Consider the following 15,202-nt stretch of genomic DNA (forward strand, 5'->3'; position numbering starts at 1 on the left):
GAGCAACGCCTCTCATTCACCCCGGGAGACAGTAGTCCAGTCAACTCAGTGTGCCCAGCTGCCCCGAGATCAGCGGACGAGACCAGCTCTTTTGTTTGTTTTCGTGGAGCATTAAATACGTTTTTCTTGTCTAGCCTGGGTTCGAATCTGCATATTTACTGGGTCCTAAACAACTCACACACAGCTTAACGTAACAGTTACACGATGTGACATGACACTTTAAGGGCTACATATTAAGGACTCTGCACTTAAAAGAACCGAGAATGCTGAGACAAGTTGTAAATGACCTAAAAACTAAAAATAGTCTTCTCAAAAAAGCATTTAAACTGGGTAGACTCAAATGTAGAGGGATTCATTTGTAGCCAGTGAAGTCTACATTCTAGCCGGATGCATATGAGTGTCCTGGAAAATATTTTAAATCATGTAGCTGTCACACTGTGTCCAGGTACAGCATGTACTGTAGTACTGAATTAACACATAACATGTCAATGTAAATCTCCCAAAGATTAGACACAACAAGTTAACACACAATCACTTTCAGTTCGAGAGTTTAGTTTTAAAGGTTTGCCAAATTGCAGAGCTGAAGCACGTTTATGTCTCAGTGGACAGTCTGGGGAAACTGAGGGTGCCATTAAAACATGAATAATTTCCCTAAGAGCCCCCCACAGCACTCACAGCTTGTACACTACTTGTCACACATTCTTACATGTCTTCCCTTTTTTTCACCCATCCGTCCATCCATCCTTGCACCCATCTAGCCTCCAACTTCAGAACAATGAAGCTGACTTCATGCACCACAGGCTTTCCATCATAGTGGAGAGATGAGTGAAAGGCAGAGGCTCGTCAGAGGGATATTTAATTCCTGTCACTCTCACTGCCTGCATCTCTCTGTTTCCTTGTCTTTTAGAACAGCTCACTGCCCCCAACATGGTGCAGCGCTGGGCTAGTCTATACTGCACTAACACTAAGAGAGCGACTATGGTCCATGTTAATGGAACTGTGCTAGAGAAGCTCTACACAGGATGCAGGGAGCAGGCGAGAGAAGCAAGCCAGCCTTAAGTGTGCTTGTTCACTGCAGACACTGCAGAGTAATGTGGCAACAGCATTTCGGGATTCCTGTGTGATGCTGTATTGTGTGTGTGTGTGTGTGTGTGTGTGTGTGCGTGCACTTTTTTAAGTCAGTTGGTGATGAAGTACAATGGAAAGACATGAAGCGAAAGGCAGAAAAGTATTAAAGAAAGCAGAACTGCATCAAACATGCAACACACTGAAACCTAAAGCAGAGGAAGGCAAGGGACAAAGTTGTGTGTGTGTGTGTGTGCGCGCACGTGCATGTACACAGAAAGAACTGTGCGATGCAGCTGCTGACAAGTCCTTTAGATACAGCATCGATGTGAGGAGAAATCTGTCGCTATACAATCTTCAAACACTTAAGGCTCAAAGACAAACAAAGAAAATGAGAGCGGAGGACAGAGAGACTTTCAGCATTAGATGAAAAATGTAGATGAGAGACAGAGGATAGAAAACAGCTACAGAGGAATGCAGGAAGACCTGGCTTGATACAATCAATACTGCAGTGACTTAAGACTTTAGATTTAAGGAAAAGAGCCTGCGATGTGTTAACAGTGGGATTATAGCCTCCAAATGAAAGCTGAATACCTCTTTTACTTTACTTTTCTTCTTTCCATGTCAGACAGCATCAGTCTTTTCAACAAATGCCACATATGACATATTTATATGCAAGTGACAAAGCACCGTCTTCCTTACTAACCCACAATTTGTAGCCATTACTTTGGCAAATTGTTTCTTCTTCTAGTTCTTACAGTAGCAGCAGGTAGGGACAAGCATCCTGGTCTGGTGGACTCAGTGACACGACCAAAAAATCTACAGCTTTCCATTCTGAACAAACTGTCTACTGTGTAAACTCCGTCTGTTTCTCAGGGAGGATGAAATGAGTTGAGTGATGTGTTTAGTGTTACAAATGCATATTCATGTCATTATAAATAAACCAATAGGTCAGCATCCTGAGGGCAAAGTTGGCTGATTTTTATCTGTGTCTCTCAGGTTCAGGAGTGAGAATGAGGGCAATAATACAGACCAAAAAAATTAAAAAAAAAAATCTACCTCTCACACATCTCTGTCTCTCTTCTGCCACTGAAGCTGTGATTGACAAGTCCTCCTGAAAGATGTTTCTAGTTAATAAGTATCTGTCAGTCATAATGAAGCAGTTTGCAGTGTGTACCGAGAATTAAAATCCACTGAGGTTCTGCAGTGAAGACAATTTAATCAGACGGTTTCAACATTCAGAAAATGAGGCAATATGTCTTTGAAGGCTTCAGCGATGTATTTTAAATTTATACTCACACTGATGCAACTGCCTCATGACACAAGAATGAAAAAGGCATTCAGTCAGCAGCCACATGCATGTGTTAGCTGTATACTAATCAGGCTTAAGCTGAGATGACAAAATTCTCCCCTTTACAGATGTGATAGCTGTGTTATTCTCTGTGCGCCTCTTTAGTCTGTCGGCCGCTGAGCTTATGTTATATTTATTGCAGAGTATTTCTGTCATCTTATGGTGACAAGAGTCGAGTCAAGCAGATCAGAAATTCAATTTACTGCTGAGACACTTGGGTTAATCAACATGAAACAAACACACACACACACACACACACACACACACATTAGTCTGACTTGTAGATGCACACAAGACAGACAGAATGAGGATCAGTCTGATGTTGGCCAGGCTGCTGATTTCCCTCCACTTACACACAAAGAACACGTATAGTAACAATGCACAGAACAGGGCCCATTCAATTCCTGCAGCTCGCCACCCATCAAAAATGGACCAAACATCATTAGAACGTCTCTCACAGCGGTAGCGACTTCTGCAAAAGAAGTGTGATTCATTCTGTGAAAGAAGAACGACCCAGATGACTAAGTAGCAGCAGAAGGATAAAAGGAAGACGAAGTCCTAAGAAGATTAAACATTAAAGTAAATGCCTACATGAATGCAACATCAAAATTAATTTCTATTACTGCTAAGCTATGACATAACACGGTGTCAGTCCTCCCACCCCAATCTTTATCAATTAATTTAAGAATGGAAAAGATGCTTTGGGAAGTATGGGTCATAACTTTTATTTTTAGCAATGCAGAGTTCCTTATTCTGTGGATTTTATTGCAGAAAAGGGCTTTTACAGCTCCTGACCTTACTCGTGTAACTGGCTATAGCTGTCAGTGTTGAAACACACTCTTCTTTTGCAAGTGCCCATGTGCTTGTGTAAAATAAACTATGTGTGTTATTGCAATGTCTGTATGAAGAACTGCTGTTCCTAGGGCTGAAGCCATGGCTCTCCTGTTAGACGAAGAGAGCGAGAGATAGACACTGGGTACATCTCATGTCTCTTATAAGACTATTCCCACATATTCAGTCCTCAGTTGACCCAGAAGTTGTTCCAGAGGATGTAGGATGTTCAAGTTCTCTTAGATCAGCTCTGAGGACTGAGGAGAAGGAATGGAGGATGGTCCTGGAGGAGCCATGACCAAGGATACATGAGACCATCCTTCGTGGAGGTTTTCTGTGAACTGACATGACCGTTTATCAGAAATCAGTTGGTGATTGGACATGTCAGATGATTAGTCTGAGTTTCTTAGAGTCCTCTCTCCTCACATTTTCCTCGTATCTTATGTGGGCGGGACTAAGACACAAGGAAAAGATGCAAGTGAGGGAAACGGCGGTGCTTATAAGAGACGTGAGATACCCAGTGTGAGAAAGAAAAGGTTAGAGCCAAGGACACAAAGTGAGGAGGAGAAGGAGGAAGACAGTTGGCCCAAGAGGAAGGGAGACAAGGGAATGGGGGTCAGAGTGAGAAACTATGCAGTAAAAATGCAAACTTTCTACACTTTAGAAACAAATGCCACCAAGGAAAGCTTGACAGAAGAGGCAGATGAAAAAGCAAGAGGGGAATACACTCACAGAAAGAGCTAACAGCTCTATTTCCTCTCGTCCCACATATTCATTCACATCGATTCCCTTTGAGAAGTGAGAGGCCATATCTCATATGCCCGACAGCTGCATCTAGCTATTGAAAGAGTGCACACACTCAGACATCCAGCAGCTGCACACACATATGTGCATGTAAGTGTCTTCAGATATACAGTGACATAAAGGCACTTTTTATCTGTGCATACAAACAGTATACACACCAACAAACCAAAACGAGGAGCGCTAACAAGTATCACCAAGGGAGGCTCACTGAGGACAGTCTTATCAAGGTAATAGGAGATCTGACAGCACCCCAGTGATGTCATTACGGCCCCCCCACACACACAGAGCCAATTAAAGACTCACAATATAAATTGCCTATTGTACGCAAGATACTGATAAAGTACATGCACAAAAGTGCTCACATATACAATACCAAAGCACATGCAAGCCTGTGTATACACAAACACACGGTGCAGCAGGCCCTGTGGTTTAGAGGGCTGAAGATGCTCGAGTTAAATGGCAGTGCGAGTTAAGGCAAACAAAAATAAACATCTCCACCCAGTAATTGGACAAATTCCATTTCGATCCTCTCTCTTCTGCTCTGATTTGCTGTTTGACATAACAGCAAACATCAGAGTGCTTGTGTGTTTAATGTGTGTTTATGCAGGCCTGTGTGTGTGTGTACAGTTTTGCCGCCTGAGGGATGCCAACAACAGGAACAGAAGAATAATGTTCGTTGATCACTATAACTCCACACACACTTACATTTGTTACATTAATGCTGGCAATTACATTGCGTGTGTGTGGTGAGTTGGCATAGAATTCTTTAGTCGCCATGACAGCTGCCCATAAACATTTTTACAAACATACACGTTGGCATAAATACAAGGTGTATGCTGATAGGCATGATCAGAAAATGCTGTTCATTACTCTGACATCTATCGATTAATCTCATCATTATGGATCAATAAATTACATAAATACGGCTGCAGTGTATTGTGTGCATTGCTTAATCAGTTAAATGGAAACTTTGACTAACACTGGATGACGGAGGGAAACCCCAGTGACAAAACCAGGGAGCCAGGCTGCGTATCCACTGGCATGTGGACAGACTAACAGAAAACTCTGAGGTCTCAAATCTCAGCCATTCCCACTGAGGTGACTGTCACCATCTTGCATGTTTTGTTGATGGTCAGAACATTAAAGCACTTTAGCCTGGATCCAGACCCCTAAACTCACATCTCAGGCAGCTGATTTGAATGTTATCATCCCATTAAATGGCCGTTATCAGTCGTTATATTTCTTCAGTAGAAGCAAACTGCACCTACCAGAAGGCCAGAAGGAACACAGCATTCATAAAGATTGTCCTGTAAAAGAACTCATCAGAAGGTGCCGGGAGCTTAGTACAACCAACAGATATGTGTCAGGTGACCTTTAGTGGCTGTAGTAATGATGACAATATCAAAGACTAATTTCTGATATTTGGTGCCAGATAACAAGAGTCAAACTCTAAATTCTACACTGGTTGCTCAAACCAGCCTCTGAATACATGCTCCAGTCGGCATCAAGCATAATATCAAATGGGTTTTTTTTGAATCACTGAATAATAAATGAATGAACCCATATAAATAATGTGTCATTTTTTAAAAGTTGAAATGAAAGTACTGTGCGCGCGCACAGTAATATAAGGACATTACAGAGCAAAGGCAGGAATGATGAGGCACCATACAGAACACACACACACACACATACACATCTACAAAGTTACACTGCTGAGAAACACTAAAGAACATCACAATACTTTCTGACTCACCGAACACTATTTTATTCAGAAACGATGTTTGTTTTTCATCAAGAAAAAACACAGAGAAGGCCATCTCCCATTGCTGTTGCTAGCACATCTGGTGTATACAAACCGTGATTAAATTCATGAGGCATGCTCCAAAAACTGGAGAGGAAATGAAGGGAAAAAGAAAACATGTGCAGCAGGCTAAAACATCAGACGGATCAGACTGGATGCGTCAATAGGCAGCTGCGAGTTAGAACCGACACTAGCAAAAGGAAACACTGGGAATCGTGATCAACGTGATGCAGTTCTCAGTACTGACGTCTGAGAAAGTCGATAACCATTTAGCATGAGAATAACATGAAGCCGGCACCCACACAGTTACACTGGCTGGGGGAATTAGAACGTGCAAGTCCCACCCACCCAGTTTTAAGAAGCTACCATGGTGGTACCTCCAAGCTGAGCTGCTTAGAATCCAGCAAGGGATGAGATTTCTTTCCTTAATTATAATCACCTTTATTTGGCCAAGTATGTTACACACAAGGAATTTGTTTCCGGTACAGAACCGTGGCAGCCATCTGCGACGCCAACTCATCCGATGGCTCTAACCATCGGGGGCAACAGGGGGGTTCAGTGTCTTGCCCAAGGACACTTCAACATGTGGACTACAGGCACCGAGATTCGAACCTCCAAACCTCTACCCGCTGAACCACATTTGCATTATTAATGCATTCTTTTCAGTACAAGCAAATCATGTCTTAGTCAACAAAAGCTGAGAGATTTATGGAAAGGACTAAGAGGGAGATACCATAAACTGATCAGGTTAACAAGCAAGCATAAAAGACAGAGGAGGATAGAGAGGTGGGTCGAGGGACAACAAGGAGACAGGTGAGAAACAGAGAGAGAGGAAGTGAAGGGAACTCTTGGATAGCTTAACAGCATTTAAGCATATATAGGCAGAGAAATTTCACACGTCTATGCAAACACAAGCACGAAGGCGTCGTGAACAGACAAATACACAATGAGGGTCTTACAAGGCGTAATCACTGGAGGCGAGCTTCTCCTCATACTTCACATGAGGATTAGTGAAAATCTGCATGGAACAAGATGGCAGAAAGCTCTGCTACTTACACATCACAGGAGACAGTATAAACCTTAACCTACGGGGGGGTATGTAAACTTTAAAATGAGAGCAAAAAGACCTTCCGAGGAGAGAATGAAGTAGCGTACACAGAAGAATCCTAATCCTTGCTCAATAGAAACTCCAGTACTCCCAGAAACATTCTACTGTTGTTGTTTAAATGTGGGGGGAGGGGGCGTATCATATACTGTCACAACCATTATCATGCTGACTCTGACTATGTAAGTGATGTCAGGACTTCTAATTAAATAATGAAGTGTGCAGTCAAACATGACAAAGTCAATCTGGATAAATAATGATAAAAATGTAACTAAGTCGAAGGTCATGCTAAACAATTAGTTGTGTAATTGAGCAACAGAAAATGAGTCTGCAGCAACTTTGATAACCGATTAATCATTTATCAATCAAAACTGCCAAACAGTCACTGGATGTACCTTTTTAAATATGAGGATTTGTGGTTAGTAGACATCATTTGAGCTTTGGAAAATAATGATCAACATCTTTTACCATTTTCTGACATAAAAATGTCCAATAGAGAAAAAATAATCTGTTCCAACTGTTGTATACATGACATTCCCTTTTTAAGAATCTGCAAAAATTTCATGTTAACCAATCAAGAGATTCCTCAAAAAACACAGCACTTCACATGGTTTCAGGTCAAAACCTCATATTTCCAAATTGTCTACTTGTCAGAAACACAGAAACAAAGTGCAGATTGAAGCCAGCACAGACGTGATGTAAGAAGTAAAACAAAGTCTAGACAAAGTGGTGGGTGGTGCACTTTAAAGTGGATTATTTTACTGTTCCTGCAGGGGAACACTCCTGCTGTCAAGGGGCTGAATTGCTGCTGTTTCAGTGACACTCGCTGACAGGGGACATGAGAGGTGTGTGTGTGTGTATATGTGTGTGTGTGTGTGTGTGTGTGTGTGTGTGTGTGTTCTTGTACGTTTTACATAGTGAAAAAAGTATTTTTGCTACAGAGTGGGAACATTTGTGGAAAGTGAGGACATTTTGGCCAGTCTTCATTTTGAGGGTTAATAAGTGTATGTGGGTGTGTGTGTGCCAGTCAGGAGATTCTGTAATTCCCCTCCACTCAGCTTCCTTCTCTGGTCAGACTGAGGGATCATTCCTCACTCTTTCATTTCTCTGCATCCCAGCTCCACCTCCTCTCTCCTCTTTGAACCCCCCTCTTTTAAATATACCTCCACCTCTTCTCCCATCCTCTGCCTCTTTTCAGAGGTGCTACAAAAAGCATTACAGGGTCCAGATACCATTACTGCAATAGCTTTAAAGCATTGGTATATTTACTGTAAATAAAGAAGATAACCAGTGAGAGGTTCCACGCTGTCAGCTGGCCTCCACACTGAATGTTTTATTGTGGTCCACAGGATCAAATTTGTTGGGAAATCTGCTGGATCACTAAAGAGTAGGATTGCTTGGGCTGAAGCAGGAAGAAAGATGCCATTGTTTCAGGGCAACTGGGGCTAAAACTGTGTGAACAAATAAATTATCCTCAAGAAAAGACCAGACACACAGGATTTACAGGCAGTGCGGCGGTCATAGTGAAGGAGACTAGCACTAGTTTTACTTGTTCACAGGAATTACGCCAAGCTACTATATCATACCTTGACAATTGTTAGTGTGGCTCTGTCTACTTCTTGAAATCCACACATAAGCTACAGAACAGAGGCCAGAGCATATTGTTGATGTGTACTTCAAAAAATACTCTGTAGTCTGAATTCTTTGTTTCAAGCTATGTTTGATTGATGTGTCAGAACAGCATCTTTATAGCTGGTTTGGCTAGCACGCTGTCTGGTGAGCCTTCATTGGTCTCCTGGGCAAATCATGCAGATGAGAACATCCCTAAGCACGGCCTCATAAATCCACAGGATCATGTGCAGCTCCTCTCTTCCTGTTCACAATTCAAAATGACTGGCATGCACTGGCATACCCTATGTAAATGTGAGAACCAATCAAGGCTCTTGCATCTTGTCTGAGGAAATCCTTGAAAATAAAAGGACACTTCTTAGATTATAGCTCACCGCACAGTCGGTATTAGCCAGACTTACTAAAACACCCACTCCTTCCACATTTCCTCATGCTTCTCTTTTTAATCATGGCACCCCTTGTTGTATCTTGCCTCCTGTTCTCCAGCTGCTTTTCAAATGCCCTCATTTTCCGCCCGTTCCTCCACCACAGCACTGCAGATTCTTACCTCTTCTTCCTATCCCCTTTTCTTCCTCCACATCACCTCTTTCCACAAACACTATCCTGGTTTGTCTCTGTGTTTTCTTTTCCTCTAGACACATTTGTGAGGGGCAGCTTACCGGCAAGGTTTCCTCTCAGTCTGTTAGCATGATAAGATATTATTACCATGTTACAGTCTGTCAACTGCAGCAACAGTCAAAAATGTAAGAGCTGGCAGGTGAGTGAGTGCTTGACTTTCTTGGTTCAGCAAAAAAAATAACAGCCAGAGCTTTAGAAACATTGCTCCAAACCAAAGCAATCAATCAATCACCCATATGCTCAAACATTCTTCCAGCAATCATCCATCCATCCGTGAGTCTCCATATACTCTTATACTCTTCCATACCTTATCAGCCATGATCATAGAGGAACCCCCATGGATGCCAAGGATGGGTATAAGCGTCTGCGAGGAAATAAAATCCAAAATTTGGGCGATGGCCTCCTGGTCAGTGCCATCTCCGAACACCACGCCGTGGATCTTGGTCCCTGACATCAGGTCGCACATGTGAGTGATGATGCTTTTTGGGTCAGTCTCATTGACCAACAGTGTGACCACATTGATGTCGATGGGGTTCTCCTTGCTCCACAGCGCTCGAATGTCCCGGTCTGAGATGTAGCGCGTGCGCCCCAGGATCACCGCAATGTTCAGGACTGGCACTTTTTCCGAGGCACTGCCACTTCGCTGCTTTTGAGCCACCACGGGGTCTGCGATCAGGGTCATCCCCACCAGGAGGGCCAAGGACAGCAGGACACCGTTATTACCCCTGCTGCTATAGCTGCTGCTCCTTCTACTCCTCCTCTTACTCCTTTTGCTGCTGAGGGACATTCTGCCAAACCTCTTCATCCCCTGTATGGGAAGAGGATGAAGCAAAACAGAACAGAAGAAGGGAGACCAAACAGAGAAAGAGAGAAGGGAGAGAAAGATATGGAAAGATGATGGCAGAGAGAAAAAGGCAGATATATTGTTAATGCACGGCTCTTTAAGCCCACACATTCAGGTAGCGTCTTTTTATTCTGTTTCTTCTCAGTAACATTATTAAACACATAAACCTTGTGGGGAGGGAGGTGGCCTTGAGAGGAAATTGCGGAGGGGTGAGAGAAAAAGAAGATGACTAGCAGCTATATACTTTATGGTCACGACTGCTAGGATGAGATGATTCAGGAGGAAGCTGTGCCGTTTGAAAGAGGCAAGAGCAATATCTTAACACTCCACCTTCAGCAGGGATTGATGCCCAGCTCACACAGTAAGGAGGACACCAGGAGACAAACTGCACTGAAAGCTCCTACACCTTTGGCTCCATTACATTTTCTCAGTAATTATTCCATTATTTACAATGTTGTGTCAGATCATAATATCGTGTGCATGTATGCACCCTCTACTGTATAATGGTGGGTAATTTCACATTAAAGACTTAAAGTCTATATCAACATTATGTAAAGTATTACTTTATTCATGGCTCTCAGATGATGAACCCTCACGACTTTGGAGGTCCTCTGACTTTTCCTCTAGCGCCACCATGCGGTTACCATTCGCTCTGTGTTTATACAGGGTAGTGCAATGAGAGCTACTTCTCTCTCTTTCATGGACACCCTGGAGTGAACTGTCTCCACAGCAATGACACAGATAATTATGAATTTTACTATTCATTCTTGTTTTGCTAATTTCCGGTGCACTTACTTCGATGATATCCAGTAATTGTATATTACTGCTACATATTGTGATGAGGACCTATGATAGATGCAAATTTTAAATATCTAAATCTTTTTGTACTAGTAAAATAGTAGCTTTTGGCAGGAGTTGACCCTCTGACAGTTTTGCCTGTTTGTGGTGTCAAGCACCATTTTGTATTCACCCGTGACCTGTTTTTAGGTACAAAGGTTCCGTTGATATTAAAAAAAGAATGAACTACTTAACTAAGCAATTTATTCCAAATTGTTTTCTGTGCCACCTGCGCCTGGTAACTGCAGTTTAACGGGCCTTCTGAGTTTCTCAGTGTCTCTTAAACCCCTTCACAAGTAGATTAATAAGAATATTTTTCGAAACAGTTTCATAAAATGCTCTTTTTTATTTGCTACATTTTCCATTACTGTTCAACCCTCCTTCCACCAAGAAAAAGTGAAAGCTGTGGCTGTCTATTTATAAGCATGATGGTAGTTTTAGATTATTTTCTGTTGGTTAGGATTTGTCATACCTTGTGACACTGTAATGAAACTGAGCCTCTGCAGTGGAAGGCTCTATTGTGAGCTGAATAATGCATGTGGGCTCACTGTGTCATCCTGGTTTAAAACAAGCAGAGGCCTTCTCGTCCCCCTGCCCAGCTAAGCATGAGCACTGCTTTAGCAGACCTGAGGATGAATCATCTGAGTCTCAGCCCATTCCCTGCAAAGAGAGTGCTGGTGGTTAATGGATTCATATCATCTCTGTCAAAAAAGTCAAGCTCTTCCTTTACCCCAAAGGCTGCTCAGTTACATGAAGACTCACCCTGACAGCTTGTGAAATCATTTCACTTTGTGCAACTGACATTCATCTCTCAGTGGAACAACTACAGTAAATGCTTTCTTAAAAACATTTTATATTTCATTATATGTACAGTATTTAATAGTATAAGTGATCGGCTACATCCTGCTTCATTTGGGCATGTTCACACTGAGATACAGAGTACAGGCTCTTGTCATGTCGTCAGTGAACAGCTTCCCAATAAACATCTGCAAACTCATCCAGAGATTCAAACCAGTTGCTCTCCAGATTGGAAGCTAAACTCTTCAACCACTCAGTCATCAATCCACCCATTTTGATCCTGGAGAAGAAACCCAACTCCTTATTTTTGTTTAGCTGCAGAGCAGTAGCTATAATGCTGGTCTTGCCCAAGAGCACTTTAGCAGGATTTTCCTTTCAAGAGGGATCCAACCCAAGGCTTCTGGTTGAAGGAGTGAATTCACTGTTCCTGGGTCATTCCACTACTGCTGCTGCTGCTGCTATTGCCTTTTTAAATATTACATTTAACTGTTAATATCATAGTATCAGTGGAATCAGAAGACTTTGTTAAATGATTTTCATCAGCAGTTTCTGCAGGTTGCAGGAGACTTATGACGCCCACACAGGCTGGAAGATCTGAGGAGAGGAGCTGAATACGAAATGCTCCAGACCGCAACAATACTGCTTCCATATGTATACAGAATGCACGTACAGTGACTCGGGGAAATGTTTTTATAGTTTGCATAGCCATGCTTTCATGAACACTATGTATGAACAGAGGATAATAGAATTATACTCGACCACTTCAGGACATGCAGGATCCGCCTATAGAAAACACACATGCACCTTTCACACAGTAGCAGTGCACAGCAAAAACAGACTGTTGTGGCATTTGTAGTAACCATTCAGTCAGATATTAAAACAACAAGGCTTCTTTCTGTTCCAGTGACTCTCCTTACTTGTCTCAGCTCTATGGCATGACAGGGGGACTGCAGGGGAGACAGAGGAGGAAAAACAGGAGGAATAGGTAATATATTGAGAAAGAGACACAGACATACAAAAGACAGCAGAAGAAACACACACACACAGAGAGAGAGAGAGAGAGAGAGAGAGAGAGAGAAAGAGAGACTATCCCCCAGCCAATCAGATGGAGGCAGTTTGTCGTCATACAAAGGCTACCATTTCCTGGCACCACAACAGTAGGTGATGTTTGGCAGGCACAGCCACACTGCTGGCTATCGTTCACACACATTTCCTACCTCACACCAGGCACACAGCTACAGGGGCACCCTATACTCTCTCTCCTCAGTTGACCAATGAAGAAGAAACTGAAAAACAATATAGGCTTCATTCTTTTTTTTTCTCATTTTGTTTTTTCATGTGTTCCTTCACTGCGATGGTGAAATCTCTCTCACCACGGTTCCCACACGGCTTCACCGCCACACAGCTAGGTTTCACATGCATCAATAATTCAGCTGCATTACATGATGATTAATATAATAACATTTACCACTGCTTTGCTTCTCCATTTATTCACCTGTCCCAAAATGTTCACCCTCTCTGCCTTCATTCTCCCTGTTGCTTTTCCTCTCAACACATTTTATTCCCCAGGTTCTGGATGAGATGTTGCCATTTGAAAAAAACTGCAACCAAGGAACAGAAATGGCATGAATACAAATGTGGTGCCAAAGTTAGGACTTGTCTACGGGCCTTTGCATAAAAAAAGTCACAATGTTTTGAGGAGTCAGAATAGAAGACAGTTTGGAAGGGGTACATGATGTTTTGGGTGGTGTAAAAGTCCCTGCGCTGCTTTGGGTTTGACCATGTGTGCTCCTAAATCACAGCAGTGCCTTATGATGCGCACAAACTATTCCTCATATCTTCTGACATTCTTCTCCTTTGTCACCTCATTCCTCTATCCATTTTCTCACAGCCGTTCCCCCGGCCGCCCATCTCTCTCTTAGGCCCCAGCCATCTGCTCTCTGTGCCCCGACGTGTGCATGAGCGCCCATGAGAAGCCCAGTGGAAGTAATGGTCTGTTACCACTGAGGCTTCAGCACACTGGCTGCCCACTGCACACCTTTTCAGCTCTCTACAAACCCACTGTGTATGAGAGAGAGACAGAGAGGGCACCATTAAAGAAAAACATGAGATCCCTAGTATTCTCTTATGTAATGAATGTGAACAGTGCTCCCTTCTCTCTGTGCACCTGATGTCCAACACACAGCAACACCTCCACTCGGTGTTACAGTGCAGTACGTCTTCTCACTCCTTTATTTTCTGTTCTTTTAGTGGTCACTTCATCAGTCACGTTCTGCTTCATTAGCATGCAGGAGGTCCGCATCAGGCCATTGCTTCTCTTTATGAATTCCAATCTGCTTTATTTGTGTCGCTAACTCATGTAAAACAAAATAGTGGATAAATGCAAATAAAGCAATAGTGATTATAAAACAAACAGGCTGTATACCGTTTAGGTGGTTAGGTGTGGGTTGTCTAGTGTCTGTCTGTTCCTCCCTGTGGCAGCAGGCAGCCAACTAATCTTCTAGTCCTGCAGTGTTTGTCTTCACCCAACCAAAAAGGAATCTCCTCCCTGAACTAATCTCTGAAGGCCAGAGTCAGAAGTGCTTTCCAAAAAGACAATTTGTGGTTTTATTCAGCCATGAACAACGCTAGTCTACAACACCGCTCTGCAGGAGTAATATGTCCTGCGCTTGATGGAGACTTGAATTTGAGCCCTTTGTATTTTTTAGAAGAAGTATCCTGAGACTGGATAACTTCTGAGCTGTGTTCTGCTAATGCTGTCTTCATTTGCCTGTAGACAATCACATCTATCCCTCTCTCTCCCTCACACACACACACACCACTTCTTCCACTCTTTCATCCTCTGGATCTCACACACAACCTTCTCTCTTGCTTGTGCTATTGAACAACTGGCAACTAAACTGTCTATATCTTTCATAAAAGCACAAGCACTTACAACATATATATTCTTTTGCTGTCATAAGTAATAAGTACATGGATGGCCCTTCAATGAGCTGCAACTGACGCCTTTACACACACACACACACGCAGAGAGAGAGAGCTCCTCTGTGAAGGAGAACTGCGCTTCAACAACGTGACTGAATCCCAGGAACACTAGAAAAGAAGGGGGAAGAGTGGATGTAAATTCGCTTGGATCTCCCCATTAGTTTAAATGAAGACAACATAATACAAGTGCGGCCCCTACTGGTACAACGTAGGCCTGCGTCCTCCACTTGTGGCCAAGACGCTTCTAAAGCAATGAAAGATTTTTTAGGAAAACGCCTGCGTTCACTTTCTGTCACGTTTCACGAGGAGACAGACGCCAGATTTGGGCCCAAATCTCCTTACACCGTGGAAAATAAGCAGCCTCCGATAAGAGATCTCGCTAAGGCTGATTGTTGGTCCTGGGATGGGATGGAGACGAGCGGGAAGTTATGCCAAACCCTGGCGCGACCAAAACCCTGCAATGTATCATCAAACCTCTGTTAAAGATCGAACACCGCACGCTTATTTATATGGAGTGTGTGCTCTGCGGGAATC

At 42.9% G+C, this 15,202-nt stretch overlaps 1 protein-coding gene across 2 annotated transcripts in view; it reads right to left on the reverse strand.

The window, feature by feature from the left end:
* The window catches only part of grin2aa (glutamate receptor, ionotropic, N-methyl D-aspartate 2A, a), a 136,004-nt gene that overhangs the window by 119,618 nt on the left and 1,184 nt on the right, over positions 1 to 15,202 (reverse strand). For both annotated transcript variants that reach the window (XR_002274740.1, XM_020597863.1), the window contains one exon: positions 9,512 to 10,012. Coding sequence is in view for 1 of the 2 variants with exons in the window: in XM_020597863.1 (XP_020453519.1) it covers positions 9,512 to 10,009 (498 nt within the window). In the remaining variant the exon portion in view is untranslated. The remainder of the gene's footprint in view (positions 1 to 9,511; positions 10,013 to 15,202) is intronic.

This window comes from Monopterus albus, unplaced genomic scaffold (genome assembly GCF_001952655.1).
Source record: "Monopterus albus unplaced genomic scaffold, M_albus_1.0 scaffold35.1, whole genome shotgun sequence".
NCBI lineage: Eukaryota > Metazoa > Chordata > Actinopteri > Synbranchiformes > Synbranchidae > Monopterus > Monopterus albus.